At 31.0% G+C, this 19,366-nt stretch overlaps 2 protein-coding genes across 9 annotated transcripts in view; one reads left to right on the forward strand and one right to left on the reverse strand.

Annotated features, from left to right (window-relative positions):
* The window catches only part of LOC111675973 (transcription factor grauzone-like), a 29,867-nt gene extending 12,669 nt beyond the window's left edge, over positions 1-17,198 (forward strand). The window contains exons 3-4 of one of the 8 annotated variants that reach the window (XM_046953854.1): positions 2,647-3,025; positions 3,095-3,582. In XM_046953854.1, the coding sequence (XP_046809810.1) occupies positions 2,647-3,025; positions 3,095-3,424 (709 nt within the window). In that variant the 3' untranslated portion in view covers positions 3,425-3,582. Of the gene's footprint in view, positions 1-2,646; positions 3,026-3,094; positions 3,583-5,300; positions 5,689-5,769; positions 5,941-7,638; positions 8,027-8,090; positions 8,291-12,182; positions 12,568-12,648; positions 13,312-13,412; positions 13,804-13,867; positions 14,075-15,462; positions 15,851-15,912; positions 16,113-16,539; positions 16,922-16,991 lie in introns of those variants that run through there. The other 7 variants (XM_046953858.1, XM_046953856.1, XM_023436857.2 and 4 more) reach the window with 7 other exon arrangements.
* LOC111679548 (S-adenosylmethionine sensor upstream of mTORC1) lies at positions 16,967-18,204 on the reverse strand. Its single transcript, XM_023441124.2, has one exon. The coding sequence runs from the start codon at positions 18,098-18,100 to the stop codon at positions 17,201-17,203; it is 900 nt and encodes a 299-aa protein (XP_023296892.2). The 5' UTR covers positions 18,101-18,204; the 3' UTR covers positions 16,967-17,200.
* Between the last annotated feature and the right edge of the window lie 1,162 nt (positions 18,205-19,366).

Here is a 19,366-nt window from a genome sequence, read left to right on the forward strand (position 1 = left end):
TCTCACTTATAACTTGAGTTTAATTGGCCAATTACACTCAGTTAAACTAAGGGCGAGTTTTTCTGATAAAGATAATCTTCATTCTTCGGTTAAACCTTGTTTAATATATGTTTCGTGTTTTTCAGTTATCAGTAAAGTTACTTATTATCTTAGTTTAACCGAGTGTAATTGGCCAATTAAACTCAAGTTATAAGTGAGAAAACACAATTAACAAAAACAATAAAACAATGATTTCGGAAGAACAAAAACTTAATATTTTAAGTAAATTGCAATTTTCTGAATTGTTTTGTTTTATTTATTAATGTTTTAAATGTTTATTTAACATTTTCCAAAATTTTCCATTTTACAAAAGTATTGTTTGCAAAAAACAGCTGTTCATTGTTTATGTTTTTGAGTGAAAAGTTGGCAATACTAACAAAGTTAACTGAGCTGAAATCTAAAACTGAAAAACACAATCATCGGTTAAAGTACGCCTAAATTTGTTCCGAGTTTAATCTAACAGCAAGTTAAGCCTAGTTTAACTGAGGAGTAAGAAACCCGCCCTAAGTAGCTTTACTGATAACTGAAAAACACGAAGCATATATTAAACCAGGTTTAACCAAAGAATGAAGATTATCTTTATTAGAAAACTCGCTCTAAAAAACACAATCATCGGTTAAAGTCCAACTAAATTTGTTCAGAGTTTAATCTAACAACAAGTTAAGAGTAGTTAAACTGAGTAGTAAGAAACTCGCCCTTAGATGACAGAACAAATAAAAGAGTTTTTATACTGTTATAGTTTCTAAAAAAAGTAATTATTCTAAAGTTGACTTTCAACCACTTATATGAAGAGCGTTCTCACTAGAATCCTTTTGCCACAGGAAAGATGGAAAAAGGTCATATCTAACGATGTGCTATACTTTGTATCACATTATATTGCACCGACGCTCCGTCATCAAAATAACAATTATTAAAAACGTAACTACGATCGTAGGTAATGCAGAATACACACTATCAAAAAGCATTGAAACGTTGCTTTTTTAATATTCCAAATTGTGTTCGAATACCTTTTGTTAATCGTTGCCTATTTTAATGCTTAATCGAAATATAGAATACAGAGATAATTAAGGCGTTGATTTACAACTAACATACAACTTCATTTATGTCATGCGAACTATCAACCTAGTCTAGCTTGATAGTTCGCAACCACATTACCATGCTCATTGCATAAATATCCGATATCCATCCTGGATCGTTGGTATAAACCGCATACTCATTCAGCAGTCTTTCGGTTATGATACAGTCGTCCCTAGTTTTAGAATATTAGAGGTAGTTTCTTTCAGAGATGCTTGTCTTCCAAACTATACAACTATAAGTCTGGATAGGGCTATCTACCAATGTGTAAATCTAATTTAACATATCGAGTTGCAGACCCTTCTATGCTATAGATTTCTTGCATGTTCAGTAGTCAATGAATGCCTTTCTCGACCTTGAACAACCGAAACACCTTTTTGTGTTCCTTCTCTTAATGATATCGTAGGTTCTAGTTGTTAATTCTGCTGGTAAGCATGTAAGCTATCCACTTCCATCAGGAAGCTCGTCTGATTGCCCAATACAAATCTAAGGGCGAGTTTTCCTGATATTATCTAATCTTCATTATTTTGTTAGTGATAAGTTGGCAATACTAACAAAGTTAACTGAGCTTAAAGTCCGCCTAAATTTGTTCCGAGTTTATTCTAACAGCAAGTTAAGCCTAGTTTAACTTCGAATTTTCGAACATAATTTTAGATATTCCAACATAGCATTATAGTGTCATCAAGTGTACTCCAGGGCCACGAGAACTGTTTTTAATGGCTTTAAAAATTTTTCTTAAGTTCGAATTTTCGAAAATTTTATTGTAAGTTTTTATGACGCAGAGATTACTTTAAGAGCACAAAAAATTTTTCGAACATGACTTCAAACTTTAGAACATAATATTGTATTGTCATTAGCTGTACTCACAACCGCCAAATTTCAACAAATTCGGGCTACCGGAAATGGTTTTAAAACAAGATATTTTAAGTAAATATTAATTTTCTGATTTCTTTTATCGATATTATTATTGTTTTAAAATTGTATTTATGTTTTTTCTAAAATTTTACAAAAGTGATATTTGCAAAAAAAAAAAACAGCTGTTCATTGTTTATGTTTTTGACTGAAAAGTTGGCAATATTAATAAAGTTAACTGATCCTAGATCCACAACTGAAAAACACAATCATCGGTTAAAGTCCGACTAAATTTGTTCCGAGTTTAATCTAACAGAAAGTTAAGCCTAGCTTAACTGAGTGGTAGGAAACCCGTTCTAAGACCCTTTAACTCCACCTCCCGTTAACGTTTAACCGAAAGTTATTTTGCCAATTTAAATGTATTTTGTATGAAAACTGTCAATTTAACCTTAAGATAAGAAATAACCAGATATTGTGGTAATGGGGGTAAATGGCTGAATCGTTTTCGAGATATCAAAGTAAATGGGAAAATTCAAAGTTTCTTTGTTAATGAAAAAAATATGTATAACTAGTGAACTCTATCAATAGCTCGTCTTCACAAAAGCCACTTAGGGTAAGAGAAATTTCATTCTAATGGTCAAAAACAAATACTATACAAAATCAATATAATTTCATTTTCAGATTACCTTCTGAAAGTAAATTACGTGAACACATGCATAGTCATGATCCAACAAAACGACAAATATGCGATAAATGTGGTAAAACTTTTAAGAATAATTACAATATGAAAAAACACGAAGAATCTGAACATTCTGAGGTTAAACCCGAACCTCAACAATGTACAATTTGCAATACATGGTATCGTAATTTAGCTGGTCTAAAGACTCACATGAAAAATATGCACGATAATATGGGCGAAGAACATCGTTGTAATATTTGTAATAAAGTATCAACTACACAACGTGCCCTTAAGCGTCACATCTATTTAAATCATAAATGTGAAAAGAAATTCAAGTGCAATATGTGTGAGAAGGCTTTTAAAAGGGGTCAAGATTTAAGAGTAAGTTAGAAAATACATTCTTTATGTAAATACACATCCTGATCATTTTATATTCGTACTATTTCACAGGAACATATTTCTGTGCACACGGGAGAAGCTTTATATACCTGTCCCAATTGTCCCATGACCTTTTCATCAAGTGCCAATATGTATAAACATCGTCAGCGTTTACATAAGGCTGAATATGCAGCCTATAAACAACAGGCCATGCCTCCTAATATTATAAAACAGGCTAAAACGGGTGCTGCAAACAAAATTCGAGTCAAAAGACGTTTTATTGAGACAAGTAGTGAATCTCATGAACATCTTATTACGGTTTCAACCGAAGTCAATGTTCAAACAAATCCAACTTTATTAAATTCACAAATATTAACCGCCGCTCAATTTGGTTTGCAATAATTGTAATTTGTTTTAATTTTATGTGTTTTTTTTATATATACACCCCCTATTTAAAGGGTTAATTGTTTTAATTATGTTTGTACAATGGTGAGGTGTTGTTAAACTTACCAAAAAAAGTTGTAATAAAATATTATCCCAGGGATAATTCTTTTTTTGTATTATAAGTGTTTTAATGATAACTCTTTAATATTTAATGTATGAATATACTGTCAAACTCGTTTATAACGAACTCCGGGGGACCAGTCAACTTTGTTCGTTATAAGCGAGAATTCGTAATAACCGAGTTCGTTATAAGCGAGTTTATAAATAGTCTATCGAGTAATAAACCAATAGACTAATCAATCATCTAGCCAAAAGATTAGTTTATAGACTAGTGCAAAGAGTAGTTAGTATGTAGTCAATGGAGTAGTCAGTAGACAATTAACACAATTTATGGTCGCAGAATTATCTTTAAAGCAGAAGCTAATGATTAGTCAATAGTCTAACCTATCCAATATACTAGCCAAGAGTTTAGTTCATGGACAAGTGCAGAGAGTAGTCAATATATTAGTCCACGGACAAATTGAAAGACTAGTCAATGGAGCAGTCAGTAGACTATAGAATAGACTAGTCAATGAACTCTAATAAATGGTTTATACAATATACTAATCAATAGACTAGACTATTCAGTAGACTAGACAATATACTAGACAATAGACTAGACTTTAAATTAGGCAATAGATTAGACAATTGACCAGGCAATAACTAGAAAATAGACAAAACAATAGACTACTAGACTAATGAAAAGACTAAACAATAGACTAGATAATAAATTAGAGAATAGACTAGCCAATATACTAGACAATAGAATATACAAAAGACTAGAGAGTATAGACCAGACTAGCGTTAGTTATTAGCTAAATCTTCTCTATATAAATGAAAAATGTCCGCAACTCAAGCGTTCTTCTATAAATGAAATTCATTGCCAGTTAAAGATTTCTTCTATGACGCGAGCTTATGTTTTTCTATTACTAGCTTAAGGGTTTTTGAGTTGACAATCAAATGTCAATTAATAATCAGTTTAGTTAATCTAAAAATAAATTTAATCTAATGTTTATCCCTTTTGATGTTTTGTGAGTACAAGATTAAAATTCGCAGTGTTGCCATACAAAACAAGAGAAAACGTCACTGTTTGTTAACACGATGCATGTTTGATAAAAGAGAAGAAGACAATCGTAAATGTAATATGAAAATTAATGAAAAACAAAATTGTGAAATTATATTGTGAAGTCTCTGTTGCTGTTTACACTTTTACATTATTTGCTCAAGTTTAAACCACCTCTATTGGTTGCTTAAACTAGCAAACAAAATTAGCTGATTGTAATGGGGGTTTTCAGATAAAGATTATCTTCATTCATTGATTAAACCTGGTTTAATATACGTTTTGTGTTTTTTGAATTCGGAAGAAGAAAAACTTAATATATTTCGTAAATAGTAATTTTGTGATTTCTTTTATCGATACTATTATTGTTTTAAATGGTTTTTTATATTTTTTCTAAAATTTTTAAATTTTACAAAAGTGATATTTGCAAAAACAGCTGTTTATTGTTTATATTTTTGACTGAAAAGTTGGCAATGCTAAGTTAACTGATCCTAGATCTATAACTGAAAAACATAAACATCGTTTAAAGTCCGCCTTAATTTGTTCCGAGTTTAATCTAATAACAAGTTAATCCTAGTTTAAGTGAGTAGTAAGAAACCCTACCTTAAAGATTTACTTTACAAAAAGCGTGTCCTATTATTGAAACTGCATAAATTGGAAAAAGAAACTGCGCCCTGTAAATATTAGATCAGACATTATTTTTTTATACTACGACAAATTTCTATTTGTTTTTAGATTTCCCAGCAAAAGTAAACTCTCATCACACCTGCCCGTACACAGTTCTGTTTGCACCTGTATGTGTGATATTTGTGGTAATACGTTTAAAAATAAATTCACCCTAAAAAAGCACATTGAATATCATCATTCGGAAAATCCACGTAAAGATAAAGAACCTCAAACATGTCCCATATGTTATAAAGTGCTACGTGGTCATAAGGGTCTAAGGGCCCACATGAAAAATATACACGATGACAATGGCGAGGAGCATCGTTGTAAAATATGTAATCATCTATCAACAACTGCCAAAGGTTTAAGAGTACATGAGATCTTTCGTCATGAAAAGGAACGAAAACACAAGTGTTCGTTGTGTGATAAGGCATTTAAAAGGCCATTGGATTTAAGAGTAATTATTATTTGTTAATAATAGAAAATATATATGGAAGAATATTAAAATAATTGTAAATTTTTTGTGTTCTTCTTTTAGGAGCATATTGCTACGCATACAGGCATGTCTTTGTATAAATGTGCTGAATGTCAGGCGACATTTAAGTCAAATTCAAATTATTATCATCATAGAAGACGTTTCCATAGTGGAAAATCTAAAGCGGAGTTATTGATAAAAATAGCCGAATGTCCTTAATAATGTATATAACTGTAAATTTATATATATTTTTTTATATGTTTTATGATAAATAAATAAGATAATATTAAGAAATTTTATGGAATTTTTCTGTAAACGAATTGCGTTTTGTTTTCAACTCAGTATTTTGTTTTCAAACCGTGTTGCCTTGAATCCAATAAAAAAGTATCTTTATATAGCTTCTGAGGGGTTCCCTATGAATGGTTTGATAGGCCTCTGCTTAGAGCGGGTTTCTTACTATTCAGTTAAACTAGTGTTAACTAGGGTTCTGTAAATCGACTTTCGAATTATCAAACAATCAACTTTTTGTCGAAAAAAGTCGATGTCGACTATTTTGTTCCAAAAAAGTCGATAACTCGACTATCGTCGAAAAGTCGACTTTTTTAATAAAAGTCGAAAAGTGAAAGTCGTATAAAGTCGGAAAAAGTCCAAAAGTGGGAAAAAGTCAAAAAGTGGGAAAAAGTTGAAAACTCGAAAATTGTAGAAAAAAGTCAAAAATAGTCGAAAATTTTTAAAAAGTGTAAAAAAAGTCAAAAACTTTAAAATAGTCGGAAAAACTAGAATAAAGTCAAAAATAGTCGAAAGTCTAAAATAGTCAAAAAATCGAAAAAATCAAAAGGTCGAAAAGTCAACTTTTTATAAAATACTTAGTCGAAAAATCTAAAAGTCGACTTTGAATTAAATGAAAAATCGACTTTTTATAAAATGATAAAAGTCGAAAATGTCGACTTTTAACTAAATGAAAAAAGTCGAAATGTTGATTTTTCGTTTCAACCATAGAACCCTAGTCTTAACTTGCTGTTTAATTAAACTCGGAACAAATCTAGGCGGACTTTAACCAATAATTGTGTTTTTCAGTTATAGATCTAGGATCAGTTAACTTAGTATTGCCAACTTTTCAGTTTGTTGTTTGTTCTCACTTATAACTTAGGTTTAATTGACCAATTGCACTCTGTTAAACTAAGTAAGGGCGGGTTTTTCAGATAAAGATAATCGACATTCTTAGTTTAAACCTAGTTTAATAAATGTTATTATGTTTTTCAGTAAACAGTAACGTTACTTATTATCTTAGTTTAACTGAGTGTTATTGGCCAATTAAACTTAAGTTTAAGGTGAGAAAACACAATTAACAAAAACAGTAAAACAATGATTTCGGAAGAACAAAAACTTAATATTACTTAAGTAACTTGAAATTTTCTGATTTATTTATTATTGTTTTAAATGTTTATTTAACACTATTCCAAAATTTTTCATTTTACAAAAGTTTTATTTGCAAAAAACAGCTGTTTATGTTTTTGAGTGAAAAGTTGGCAATACTAACAAAGTTGACTGAACTTAAATCCAATCATCGGTTAAACTCCGCCTAAATTTGTTAAGCCTAGTTTAACTGAGTAGTAAAAAACACGCCCTAATTAACTTTACTGATTATTGAAAAACATGAAACATAAATTAAACCAGGATTAACCAAACAATAAAGATTATCTTTATCAGAAAAACGCCCTTACATGACTCAATTATGTATTTGTTTTGACTTAAAACTTTTGAAATATGTATGTATAATGATGGACCTAATAAACTTTATTTTTCGACATCAATAAACTTTGTAGTAATACAACATTTACAAACAATAATCATAATTTAAAACACTCTTAAAGTTAAAAACTTATAAAATGAAAAAAAAAATCAAATTTCTTCACATTTTTAATATTTTAGATTTCCTACCGCGAAACATTTGAGTGTTCACGAAAATACACATAATCCGCAAAATATAGTGATTTGTGATAAATGCGGTAAAACATTTCGTAATAAATGTCGTTTGAAATTCCATCACAGACATGATCATTCGAATGAACCGAAACCGGAAAAAATACCCGAACAATGTCCATTGTGTAATAAATGGTATTCATCGAAAGGTAGTGTAAGCGAACATATAAAAAATATGCATACAGATAATGATGTTGAGCATCGTTGTCCGACGTGTGGCTTTATATCGACTACAGCGAAAGCCTTAAAGAAGCACATACTCTATAATCATGATGTCGTTCGTAGACATAAATGTAATTTATGTGAAAAGGCTTTTAAGAGACCGCAAGATATAAAGGTGAGTGAATTTGTTTTACTTTGAATTTACTTTTTAATGGATTTTAATTTGTTTTGCTTTTTAGGAACATATGGCCACTCATACGGGCGAACCTTTGTATACTTGCGTTAATTGCGGTAAAACTTTTAAATCGAAAGCGAATATGTTTCATCATCGTAGACGTTTTCATAGAGCCGAATGGATGGCGGATCGCACAAAACCACCTAAAGAAAAATACTCGAGAAATTAATAAAATTAATAATTAAATAACATATTTCTACTCAAGTTTAAGTTTTATTTGTTAGGAATTTGTCAATTCTTTTTAAATTGTAATAGTAAAGAAATTTCATTTAAGTTGGCTTTCTAGAACTGTAACGGAAATCATGCACAATTGCAAGAGATTTTAGTTTAGATATTACTTCTATCAATAATACTAATTGAAAATTCTATGAATCTACGTCCAGGTTCCCTTTATAGGAATTTGAAGTAGGTATGAAAAACATTTAATGCTTTCACGCGTATACGCGTAGTGTGGACCTCCCGCTTAAATCAAGCATTTAAAGAACGAAGTAAACAAGAAGCTTAAAAAGGGAACTTTTGGTAAATATTTGTACTTTAACTGGTACTTTTTAAGTTTTCTAATATTGAACCTAAACTCAACATACAGAGTCCTTTCGTTTTTCAACTGGTACTTCTTTTTTGAATCTAAGAAAAAACGCATAATTAAACAGGCAGCATTAAAAAGTATAAAAGGAGAGTTTTTAGTACTTTTTGTATTTTTTATTACATACAGGGCCAAATCTTCAATAATTCTGTTAGACATGCTTTCGAGAAGATCGTTATTTAAAATCAGTAAAATCGGTCCATAAATACCGAGAAATCCGAGACAACCTCTAAAAATTTAATCAAAAATTTAGATTTTTTATTCATGCTCAAACAGAAATTGCAAAAAACAAAAATAAAATACATATTCATACGGTAAATTTTGTTATTGTACTCTTGTTTATAAAAACATGGCAGAGCGAGAGCAACAGAGTAAGAGCAACACGAGTGTGTTATTATTGAAATTAAGTATGTGTAGCTTGGTTTAAGTTAAAAGCCATAAAAGGAAAGTTTTTGGTACTTTTTTTGTTTTTCAAATGGTACTTTTTGAATATTCTATAATATTGAACCTAGGAACATAAAATTAAGTGTGTAGATTCGGAATTAGATGAGAAACCATAAAAGGGAACTTTTTGGTACTTTTTCGTTTTTATACCCTACACCACTATAGTGGGGAGGGTATTATACGTTTGTGCTGATGTTTGTAACATACAAAAATATTGGTCCAATACCCACCTTAAAGTATACCGATCGATTCAGAATCATTTTCTGAGTCGATTAAGACATGTCCGTCCGTCCGTCTGTCCGGCTGGCTGGCTGTCCATGTAAACCTTGTGCGCAAGGTACAGGCCGCAATTTTCAAGATAATTTGATGAAATTTGGACCAAGCATGTTTTTTGGCACAGGGACGAAGCCTATTGAAAATGGTTGAAATCGGTCCCTTATTTCACCTAGTCCCCATACAACCGTACCTCCCGATTTGAACTTTTTATGCCATAATTACGTCAAATATTCTATTATCTCTCTAAAAATTGGCATAAATAAGTTTTACATAAGTATTTATGACACTGCAGATTTTCGTAAGGATCGGCCCTTATTTGACCCTAGCCCCCATACAAACCCCCCTTCAAAAAATGTCTTAAACGTCTAAAATTGACTTGTAACCATTTGTATCGTAATGAAACTCAACAAAACTAACTGTTATTTAAAAATATATCCTTTTCCCAAATTTACCGAGGATCGGCCCAATTTGACCTATATAAAGCCTCATTTAGAAATTTTAGTTTTTTTTATCAATAAATTGCTTAAATATTTTGGAAAAATATTCAACATAAAAGTTTTTTTATATACTCATGGTGTAGGGTATTATATGGTCGGCCATGCCCGACTATACTTTCCTACTTGTTCAAAAGATATTTTTTGAGTTTTCTATAATAATGAACTTAGAAACATGCCCCTTTGATGTATTAAACGAGAATACATCAAAGGGGATTTTTTTTGGTACTTTTTCGTTCTACAAACCATAAAATGGAACTTTTTCGTTTTTCAAATGGTACTTTTTGAATATTCTATAATATTGAACCTAGGAACATTAAATTAAGAATACATAAAAAGGGCACTTTTTGGTACTTTTTCGTTATACAAAAGGTACTTTTTGAATTTTCTATAATATTGAACCTAGAAACATGAAATTTAGCATGCGGGTCCTTGACTAGGAAAGAACCTACAAAAAGGAACTTTTGAGTACTTTTTCATTCTACAAAAGGTACCTTTTTGAATTTTCTATAATATAAAATTTAGAAACATGAAATTAAGTACATAGAATTTGGATTAAGTGAGATCACATACAAGGGGACTTTTTGGTACTTTTTCGTTCCACAAAAGGTACTTTTTGAAATTTCTATAATATTGAACCAAGAAATAAGAAATTAAGCATGTAGAGCCCGCATAATGTATAAAATAGGACTTTTTGGCACTTTTTCCGCTCTTAAAAGGCACTTTTTAAATTTTCTATAATATTGAACTTAGAAACATGTAATTAAATATGAAGAGACCTGAAGTACAATTGGTATTTTTTTGTTTTTTGTAATAAAATTCGTACTGACTGTTTTTAACACATTATGGTGAAGGGTATATAAGATTCGGCAAAGCCGAATATAGAACTCTTGTTTTTTTATTTTGTTAATTATTTAAAATTGAATACAATTAATTGGGAAATAACTGTTTATAAACTTTGGGAAGACATTAAGACTTGGGATATAATGTTTATTCAGTCAACTGTATTTGTTAATTGTGTTTTCTCACTTATAACTTTTGGCCAATAATACTCAGTTAAACTAAGATAATAAGTAACGTCACTGTTTACTGAAAAACACAAAACATATATTAAGCTAGGTTTAAACAAAGAATGTAGATTACCATTATCTGAAAACGCCGCCCTAAGGGCGAGTTTCTTACTACTAGGCTTAACTTGCTGTCAGATCAAACTCAGAACAAATTTAGTCGGAATTTAACCGATGATTGTGTTTTTCAGTTTTAGATTTAAGTTCAGTTAACTTTGTTAGTATTGCCAACTTTTCGCTCAAAAACATAAACAATGAACAGCTGTTTTTTGCAAACAATATTTTTGTAAAATGGAAAATTTTGGAAAAATGTTAAATAAACATTTAAAACAATAATAAATAAAACAAAACAAATCAGAAAATTGCAATTTACTTAAAATATTAAGTTTTTGTTCTTCCGAAATTATTGTTTTATTGTTTAGTGGGGACGGTATATTGGGTTTGTGCTGATGTTTGTAACATACAAAAATATTCTTCCTATACCCACCTTAAAGTATACCAATCGGCTTAGAATAATTTTCTGAGTCGATTAAGCTATGTCCGTCCGTCCGTCCGTCTGGCTGGCTGTCCATGTAAACCTTGTACGCAAGGTACAGGCCGCAATTTTCAAGATAATTGGATGAAGCCTAAGAAAATGGTTGAAATCGGTCCATTATTTCGACAAGTCCCCATACAACCGTAAACCACCCCCCCCCCCCAAATAGGGCCTTTTGACTTATAATTAACAAAAGTCGACAAAACTTAGTTTTATAGAACTTTAAATGCCTCTACCGATTTTTGTAATGATCGGGCTTTATTTGTCTCTATCCCCCATACAAACTCCTCTTCAGAAAATGACTTAAAGGTCAAAATTCACTTACAAACTCTAATAACACTTTTAAATTCTATATAGAAGAAGACTTAACTCCCCCTACCAGCATTTTTAAGCATAGGTCCATATTTTGCCCTACTCCCCTTTGAGCCCTCTTGTGAAAAATATCTTTTTTTGCCAAAAAAGTAAAAATATTCCGAAATAATGTTAAAAAAAACAAACCAAATTAAGATAATATGTAACTTTACTGATAAAAAAACACATATATTAAACCAGGTTTAACCAAAGAATGTAGATTATCTTTATCTGAAAAAACTCGCCCAATATTTTTAAAAAAAATGATATGAAAATTTTCCAAAAAATAATAACAACATTCCATTGTGCATTCCAAAACTATTTATTAAAAAATAAAAACTTCCAGATATCCAAGTAAACGACGCTTAAATGAACATAGACATCATCACAATCCAGCCCAGGCCTATGTGTGTGACCAATGTGGCAAAACAGTCTATACCCTTAATACGCTGCACAAGCACAAGAAAGTTGTACACGGTGTTAAACCACCCAAGATTCAACTGCAGTGTGAATTTTGTAAAAGATTTTATACGGGTAAGCAGAATTTACAACATCACATCCGTAATATGCACAATACTAATGAGGATAAGCGAAATGTTTGCGAACTTTGTGGCTTTGTGTCCACAACTAGAGAAGGCAAAATGAAGCATATACGTTTTAAGCACAGGGCGGAAAAGAAATTTCAGTGTGCGGTGTGTGAGAGATCCTTTAAAGTGCCAGCTCTGTTAAAAGTGAGTTTCATCATTTTCATTAACGCAATATGTAGTAATGATTTGTTGTTCCTAATGTGTGTTGTGTTTGATTTTTGATAGGAACACATGGCTACCCATACCGGTGTCGATTTGTATAAGTGTTCATATTGTCCAAACACCTTTAAATCCAAGTCCAATATGTATAATCACTGTAAGCGTTTGCATGCCGCCGAATTTGAGAACAGAACTACGAAACGCATGCGTATACCGAAAATAGTTCCGAATTTAGCAGTTGTTGAAAGTGTTGAATTTGAATTGTTGAACTAATGAAATGTTTTGTTAATTCTTTTGAATGGGACTATATTCAATACTCTCTATCTTGGATTTGCATGAAAATGAGTTTTTTTTTTGATGGCAAAATATTTGAAATAATCTAGAGTTTTAAAATTTCATTCTTTTGAATATTTTCACTTATAAACTTTAAGACAAAATTGCTGAAATTCCAACGAATTAACAAAATAAATAGTTTTATAACTTTCTTTAGAATTAGTATTTTATAAGATAGAGAGTTTTGAATATTGTCTCTCGTTATGATATATAGATAATATAAAATATCGTAAATTAAGAAAACTTGTTAATATATAGCAATCATTTTTATATCTCCAAGTTCATTATTATACAGATCTTGAAATAAATCTTGTGTTTTTGTATAATTTTAAAATAAATTATTTTCGAATTCTATTTTAATATTTTAAAACCGAAATAAAATCATAAAACTAAGAATTTCACTATAACAAAGTGTATTTATTCATTTTTCATTTAACGCTAAAAAAAAAAAATAAATTTGAATTGTATATTGTTTTCGTATTTCTAATATATTTTAGATTTCCAACCGCAAAAAATTTGTCTCTACACGAAAATAATTCGCATAATCCTCAGAATATAGTGATATGCGATAAATGCGGTAAAACCTTTAGAGATAAATGTCGTTTGAAACTACATCACCGACATGATCACTTAAACGAACCGAAACCCGAAAAAATACCACAAAAATGTCCATTCTGTAATAAATGGTATTCATCGAAATCGAGCGTACAAGATCATATACGTAATATGCATACAGACAACGATATCGAACATCGTTGTCCCACCTGTGGTTTTGTCTCGACTACAGCGAAAGCTTTAAAGAAGCATATACTTTTCAATCATGATGCTGTACGTAGACATAAATGTAATTTATGTGAAAAGGCCTTCAAAAGGCCTCAGGATATAAAGGTGAGTAGTATTTTCTTCCAGACAATTTTTTATCGGGTTTTAACTAATTTTGTTTTTTTTTTAGGAACATATGGCTACGCATACGGGCGAACCTTTGTATACTTGCGTAAATTGTGGTAAAACTTTCAAGTCAAAAGCGAATATGTTTCATCATCGTAGACGTTTTCATAGAGCCGAATGGATAGCCGATCGTACAAAACCTCCTAAAGAGAAATATTCTAGAAATTGATGTTATTTTATGAGCATTAATAAATAAAAATTTTAATACATAAAAAAATCATGATTAATATAATCTCTTATTTGACTGGCTGATTAGGTTCAAAATTTTACATCAATCATGAATGTGTCTCCAAAGAATGTGTAATGAAGATTGAAACCCCCACTTTTGGCTATATTTCAGGTTTAATGAATGGATAGATAGATAGATAGATAGATAGATAGATAGATAGATGGATAGATAGATAGATAGATAGATAGATAGATAGATAGATAGATAGATAGATAGATAGATAGATATATAGATAGATAGATAGATAGATAGATAGGTAGATAGATAGATAGATAGATAGATAGATAGAAAGATAGATAGATAGATAGATAGATAGATAGAAAATTGATATCTTGAAAATGATTTTTGGGGATTCTTGTAGGGAATGTCTAAATTGTTAAGAAAATTTAAAATTATCAAAACTAATAGAATTGATAACAAGTATGAAGTTAAGGTCGGGCGAGGCCGTCCATATAATACCCTACACCTGTTAAGTAAAATTTTGATGGAGGCTTTTAAAAAGTTCATCAGGGTCATCAAGACTAGTATAGAACTTGGTTTTGCAGCTTTTTGTCTATATACGAGTATATTAAACACAATTATAAACTTAAAACCTCTATTTGGCGGATTCAGTTCTATGGGGCCTAGGTGAAATAATAGACCGATGTTAACTATAGGCTTCGTCTACAGTACCGTAAAAGATAATGTGCCAAATTTCAATGAATTATCTCTAAAATTGCGACTTGTGGTTGATTGTGGTTTTCCAAGCTATATTCGGGGGTTCAGTTGTATGGGGGCTAGGTGAAATAATGGACCGATATTAGTCATTTTCAATAGGCTTCGTCTTCGGTATAATAGAAGATCATGTGCCAAATTTCATTGAATTATCTCCAAAATTGCGACCTGTAGTTTGATTATAATGTTTACAAGCCCTATTCGGGGGTACAGTTGTATGGGGGCCAGGTAAAATAATGGACCGATATTAACCATTTTCAATAGGGTTCGTCCCTGGGACAATATAAGATCATGTACCAAATTCAATCATTCAGTTATCTTCAAAATTGCGGCCTGTAGTTTGATTACCTTAAACGGACAGACGGACGGACATAGCTAAATTGACTCAGAAAATGATTCTGAGCCGATTGGTATACTTTAAGGTGGGTATAGGACCAATATTATTGTGCGTTACAAACATCAGCACAAACCCAATATACCCTCCCCACTAAAGTGTTGTAGGGTATTAAAAAGTAGCGATCAGTTTAACTCGATCGTTGAGACAGTAATTCGAACTCAAACCCGTTATGAATCCTCCTAGATGGATGAAAATTGTGTTAAAAGTTAAATTTAATCTATTTACTGTTATCAAATTTGTATTTCGTATTTTTTTTTAGATTTCCCACCTGTCAACAATTGAATATTCATAAATATATTCATAATCCGCAGAAAATTATCATATGCGATAAATGTGGTAAAACCTATAAGTATAAATCTGGTTTGAAACTTCATAACAGACGTGAACATTCAAATGAAGCTAATGCTGAAAAAATACCAGCAGAATGTCCGATCTGTAAGAAGTGGTATACATCAAAATTGAGAGTACAAGAACATATAAGAAATATACATGAAAACACAGATATTGAACATCGTTGTAATACCTGTGGTTTCGTCTCGACCACAGCGAGAGCTTTAAAAAAACATATTCTCTATAATCATTGTCTCGAGCGTAAATATAAATGTAATTTATGTGAAAAGGCCTTTAAAAAGTCTAGCACTTTAATGGTTAGTATAGAGTAATGTTTTAAAAGTATTTCTAGGTGTATAATATTCTCGATTACTTGCAGGAACATATGGCCACCCACACGGGCAAACCATTGTATGCTTGTCCAAATTGTGATCAAACTTTTAAGTCAAAAGCGAATATGTTTCATCATCGAAGACGTTTACATAAAGCCGAATGGTTGGCAGATCGTACAAAACCGCCTAAAGAGAAATATTCAAGAAATTGATTTTACAGAAAAACTGAATAAATTTTATTGCATTAAAACCGAAATAACTGGCGTTTCTTTTGTTTTTTAAATAAATATATATATCGATAGATAGATAGATAGATAGTTAGATAGATAGATAGATAGATAGATAGATAGATAGATAGATAGATAGATAGATAGATAGATAGATAGATAGATAGATAGATAGATAGATATATATATAGATAGATAGATAGATAGATATATAGATAGATAGATAGATAGATAGATAGATAGATAGATGCAGTAGAATTTATTTCCATCAAGAACTGACATTTAGTGGAACCTTAAGCCAAAAAATTAAACAACTGAATTATTTGAATTAGTCCTGAATAGAGTTCATTCTTCCTAATCTTTGTCGAAAATTCTGATAACAATCCCGAATATTTTTTTTGTCTTTAAATTTTAAGTAACTAATTGACCCTTCTCAAAAATTTTCAGATATCCTTCTTTGCGTCATCTTAATCAACATCGTCATCATCATAATCCCGCCAATGAATGTATGTGCGATCAATGTGGAAAAATTGTACGTACCCGCAACACACTGGACAAACACAAAAAAGCAGTGCACGGCATCAAGCCCCATAAACCTCAATTACAGTGTAAAATCTGCAAAAATTGGTATACTGGCAAAGGGAATTTACAACATCATATAAGCAACATACATTACAGTGAAACTAAAAGAAATGTTTGTGAAATTTGTGGTTTTGTATCCACAACGAGGGCGGCCAAATTGAAACATATAATATATAAGCACAAATCGGATAAGAAACATGAATGTACGGTGTGTAAGAGAACATTTAAGGTGCCACATTTATTAAAAGTGAGTTTTCTTTTTAAAATAGTTGTTATGTTTTAAGTGTTTTGTTTTATTAATGTCGTGAATTTTGTAGGAACATATGGCTACACATACAGGAGTGGATTTGTATAAATGTTCCTATTGTCCGAATACTTTTAAATCCAAATCCAATATGTATAATCATTGCAAACGTTTCCATACAGAAGAATTTCAAAAAAGAAACAAACGGATACGTGTTCCAAAATAATTTAGTATTTACAAGAATGTTTTCATTAAAATTTATTAAATAATTATTAAACTTTATTATTCAAATGTTTTATTGTCCTGAGGTATATCAATTGCTATAGACATATTTGGTTCCTTGTGTAATTCAGACCATCTTTTTGCTACTCTCGCATCGCTGGCCTTACGATAGACCATGCATGTAATATGTGGTAATTTTTCAAATTTTATTCGTGTAAATCCCAAAGTGCCCAAAGTATAACGCCAATTCTTCATAATAGCAGCATTTTTGCCCACATGCTGGGAATCGGGTGTTATAATTACTAAGATACCTTCAAATTTAAGCAAATCGTAAGCTTTTCGACAACATTCGATTCTTAATTCCGAACTGGGTATATATTCGAGTAACAAACTAAATATCACACATTCATAGGTATTTTTAGGTAAAGTTATAACCTCATTATTGCTTAATTTAGTTTCAGCTACATTTTCTACTTGGATATTTAAAAAGTCTCCCTTTAGGACCTCATTTGTGGCGGGATATAAATCTATGGCTGTCACTTCGAAATACGGTGATTTACCAAAGGGATTAAAACAACTGCCCACATCTAAAACTTTAACTTTTTCCGTTACATCTTCCAGATATTGACATTGTTTACAGTCATAACCTTCCCAAGACTCTAATAATCTTTGTTCCCTTAATCGTTTTTCCAAATAAATGCGTTCGGAAAAGAAATATGCCATACAATATTCCATGGTCCATTTGATGCGACTTTGTGCCATTAAATCTTGACTTGTTGTATTCTCTTCCCATATATTGGCCAATTGATGCATTGCTGCTGCATATTCTTTTAGACGTTCGGTATCTTTAATATGTTCCTGCCACGCTTTGTCCGCTCCATGTTGTTTGGTTAAAAAGCGTAAAGAATCATGACAAGATTTGATTATATTGGCTAAACGTTTATGCTCTTCAGTGGCCATTATTAAATTGTAGTATTATTTAGTTTTTTTTATATTAAATCTATAAAAATCTTCGATAGCTCAGTTGCTTTAGCAGCAGACTTGTTTGTTTACAAATGCTGATGCTCAGCTGCCAGCTGGTAAATAAAAGAACATGTGTGATTTTGAAGTTGCCATATTATAAATATGTATTGGTAAAATCGTATGACAATGTTAAAACACTAAAAGAAATTATATTGTTTAATAAAATCAATGATTTATATATTAATTCATTGTATTCAAAAATAGATAATTCAATCATGATGACAAAGTGAGATTTTGATGGCTAATGATTCCTCTTGCATTATCAATCCATGTCTGGTATATATATGGGATTAAAATGAATTTTTTTCTATTTCTATTCTAACTAAAGCTATGTATACAATTAGGGTTCTATAAATCGACTTTCGAAAAATCGAACAATCGACTTTTTGTCGAAAAAAGTCAAAAAGTCGACTATTTTGTTCCAAAAAAGTCGATAACTCGACTTTGAAAAAAGTCGACTTTGTAAATAAAAAAATCGGAGAAAGTCGAAAGAAGTCAAAAAATCGGAAAAAGTCGAAAATAGTCGAATATAGAAATAGAAAAAATTTAAATAATTTTTTTTTATTAATAATAATAAATAATAATAATTATAAATAATAGTCGAAAAATTTCGAAGTCGAAAATTCGAAAAACGTCGAAAGAAGTCGAAAAAATTGGAAAAAGTCGAAAATAGTCGGAAAAAGTCGAAAAACATAAAAGTACATCCTTGATGTAATGCGACCTCCTTGTTTTTTAAATCATTTCGAAAAATGAAGAGCAGTTGTAATTCAGGTCTGAGTTGGGGAACAACTCTCGCGTCATCGTTTTTATTTCTTAAGGACGGTCAGTCTTGTGCTTGTTGCTGGGCTTTCGACAGAATTACTCTTCACCCCGCACTAATTTAATGCACTACTTCGTATAACTGTTCTAAGTTATGCGTTGTCTTCATTAAACGCGTGCTTTCGTTTTACCTCAGAGTAAGGTTATGTTTTTAACTGGTGGAGACCATAAAATACTCACGATATTTAAACTCAAATATATACTGGTGGAGACCATTAAAACTCTTAAACTTTTTCTGGTGGAGACAATTAATGCTTTTGATGAAATTAAGTCCGGATGCTCCAACTTCCTATATGAAGGTAAAGGTCGTTTGGTGGGATTTTCACTGGACAAACGTGTGATAACCTGGCAATATGAGTGCTTAATGCACCGCCATCCTAATTA

The sequence above is a fragment of the Lucilia cuprina genome, chromosome 6 (genome assembly GCF_022045245.1).
Source record: "Lucilia cuprina isolate Lc7/37 chromosome 6, ASM2204524v1, whole genome shotgun sequence".
NCBI lineage: Eukaryota > Metazoa > Arthropoda > Insecta > Diptera > Calliphoridae > Lucilia > Lucilia cuprina.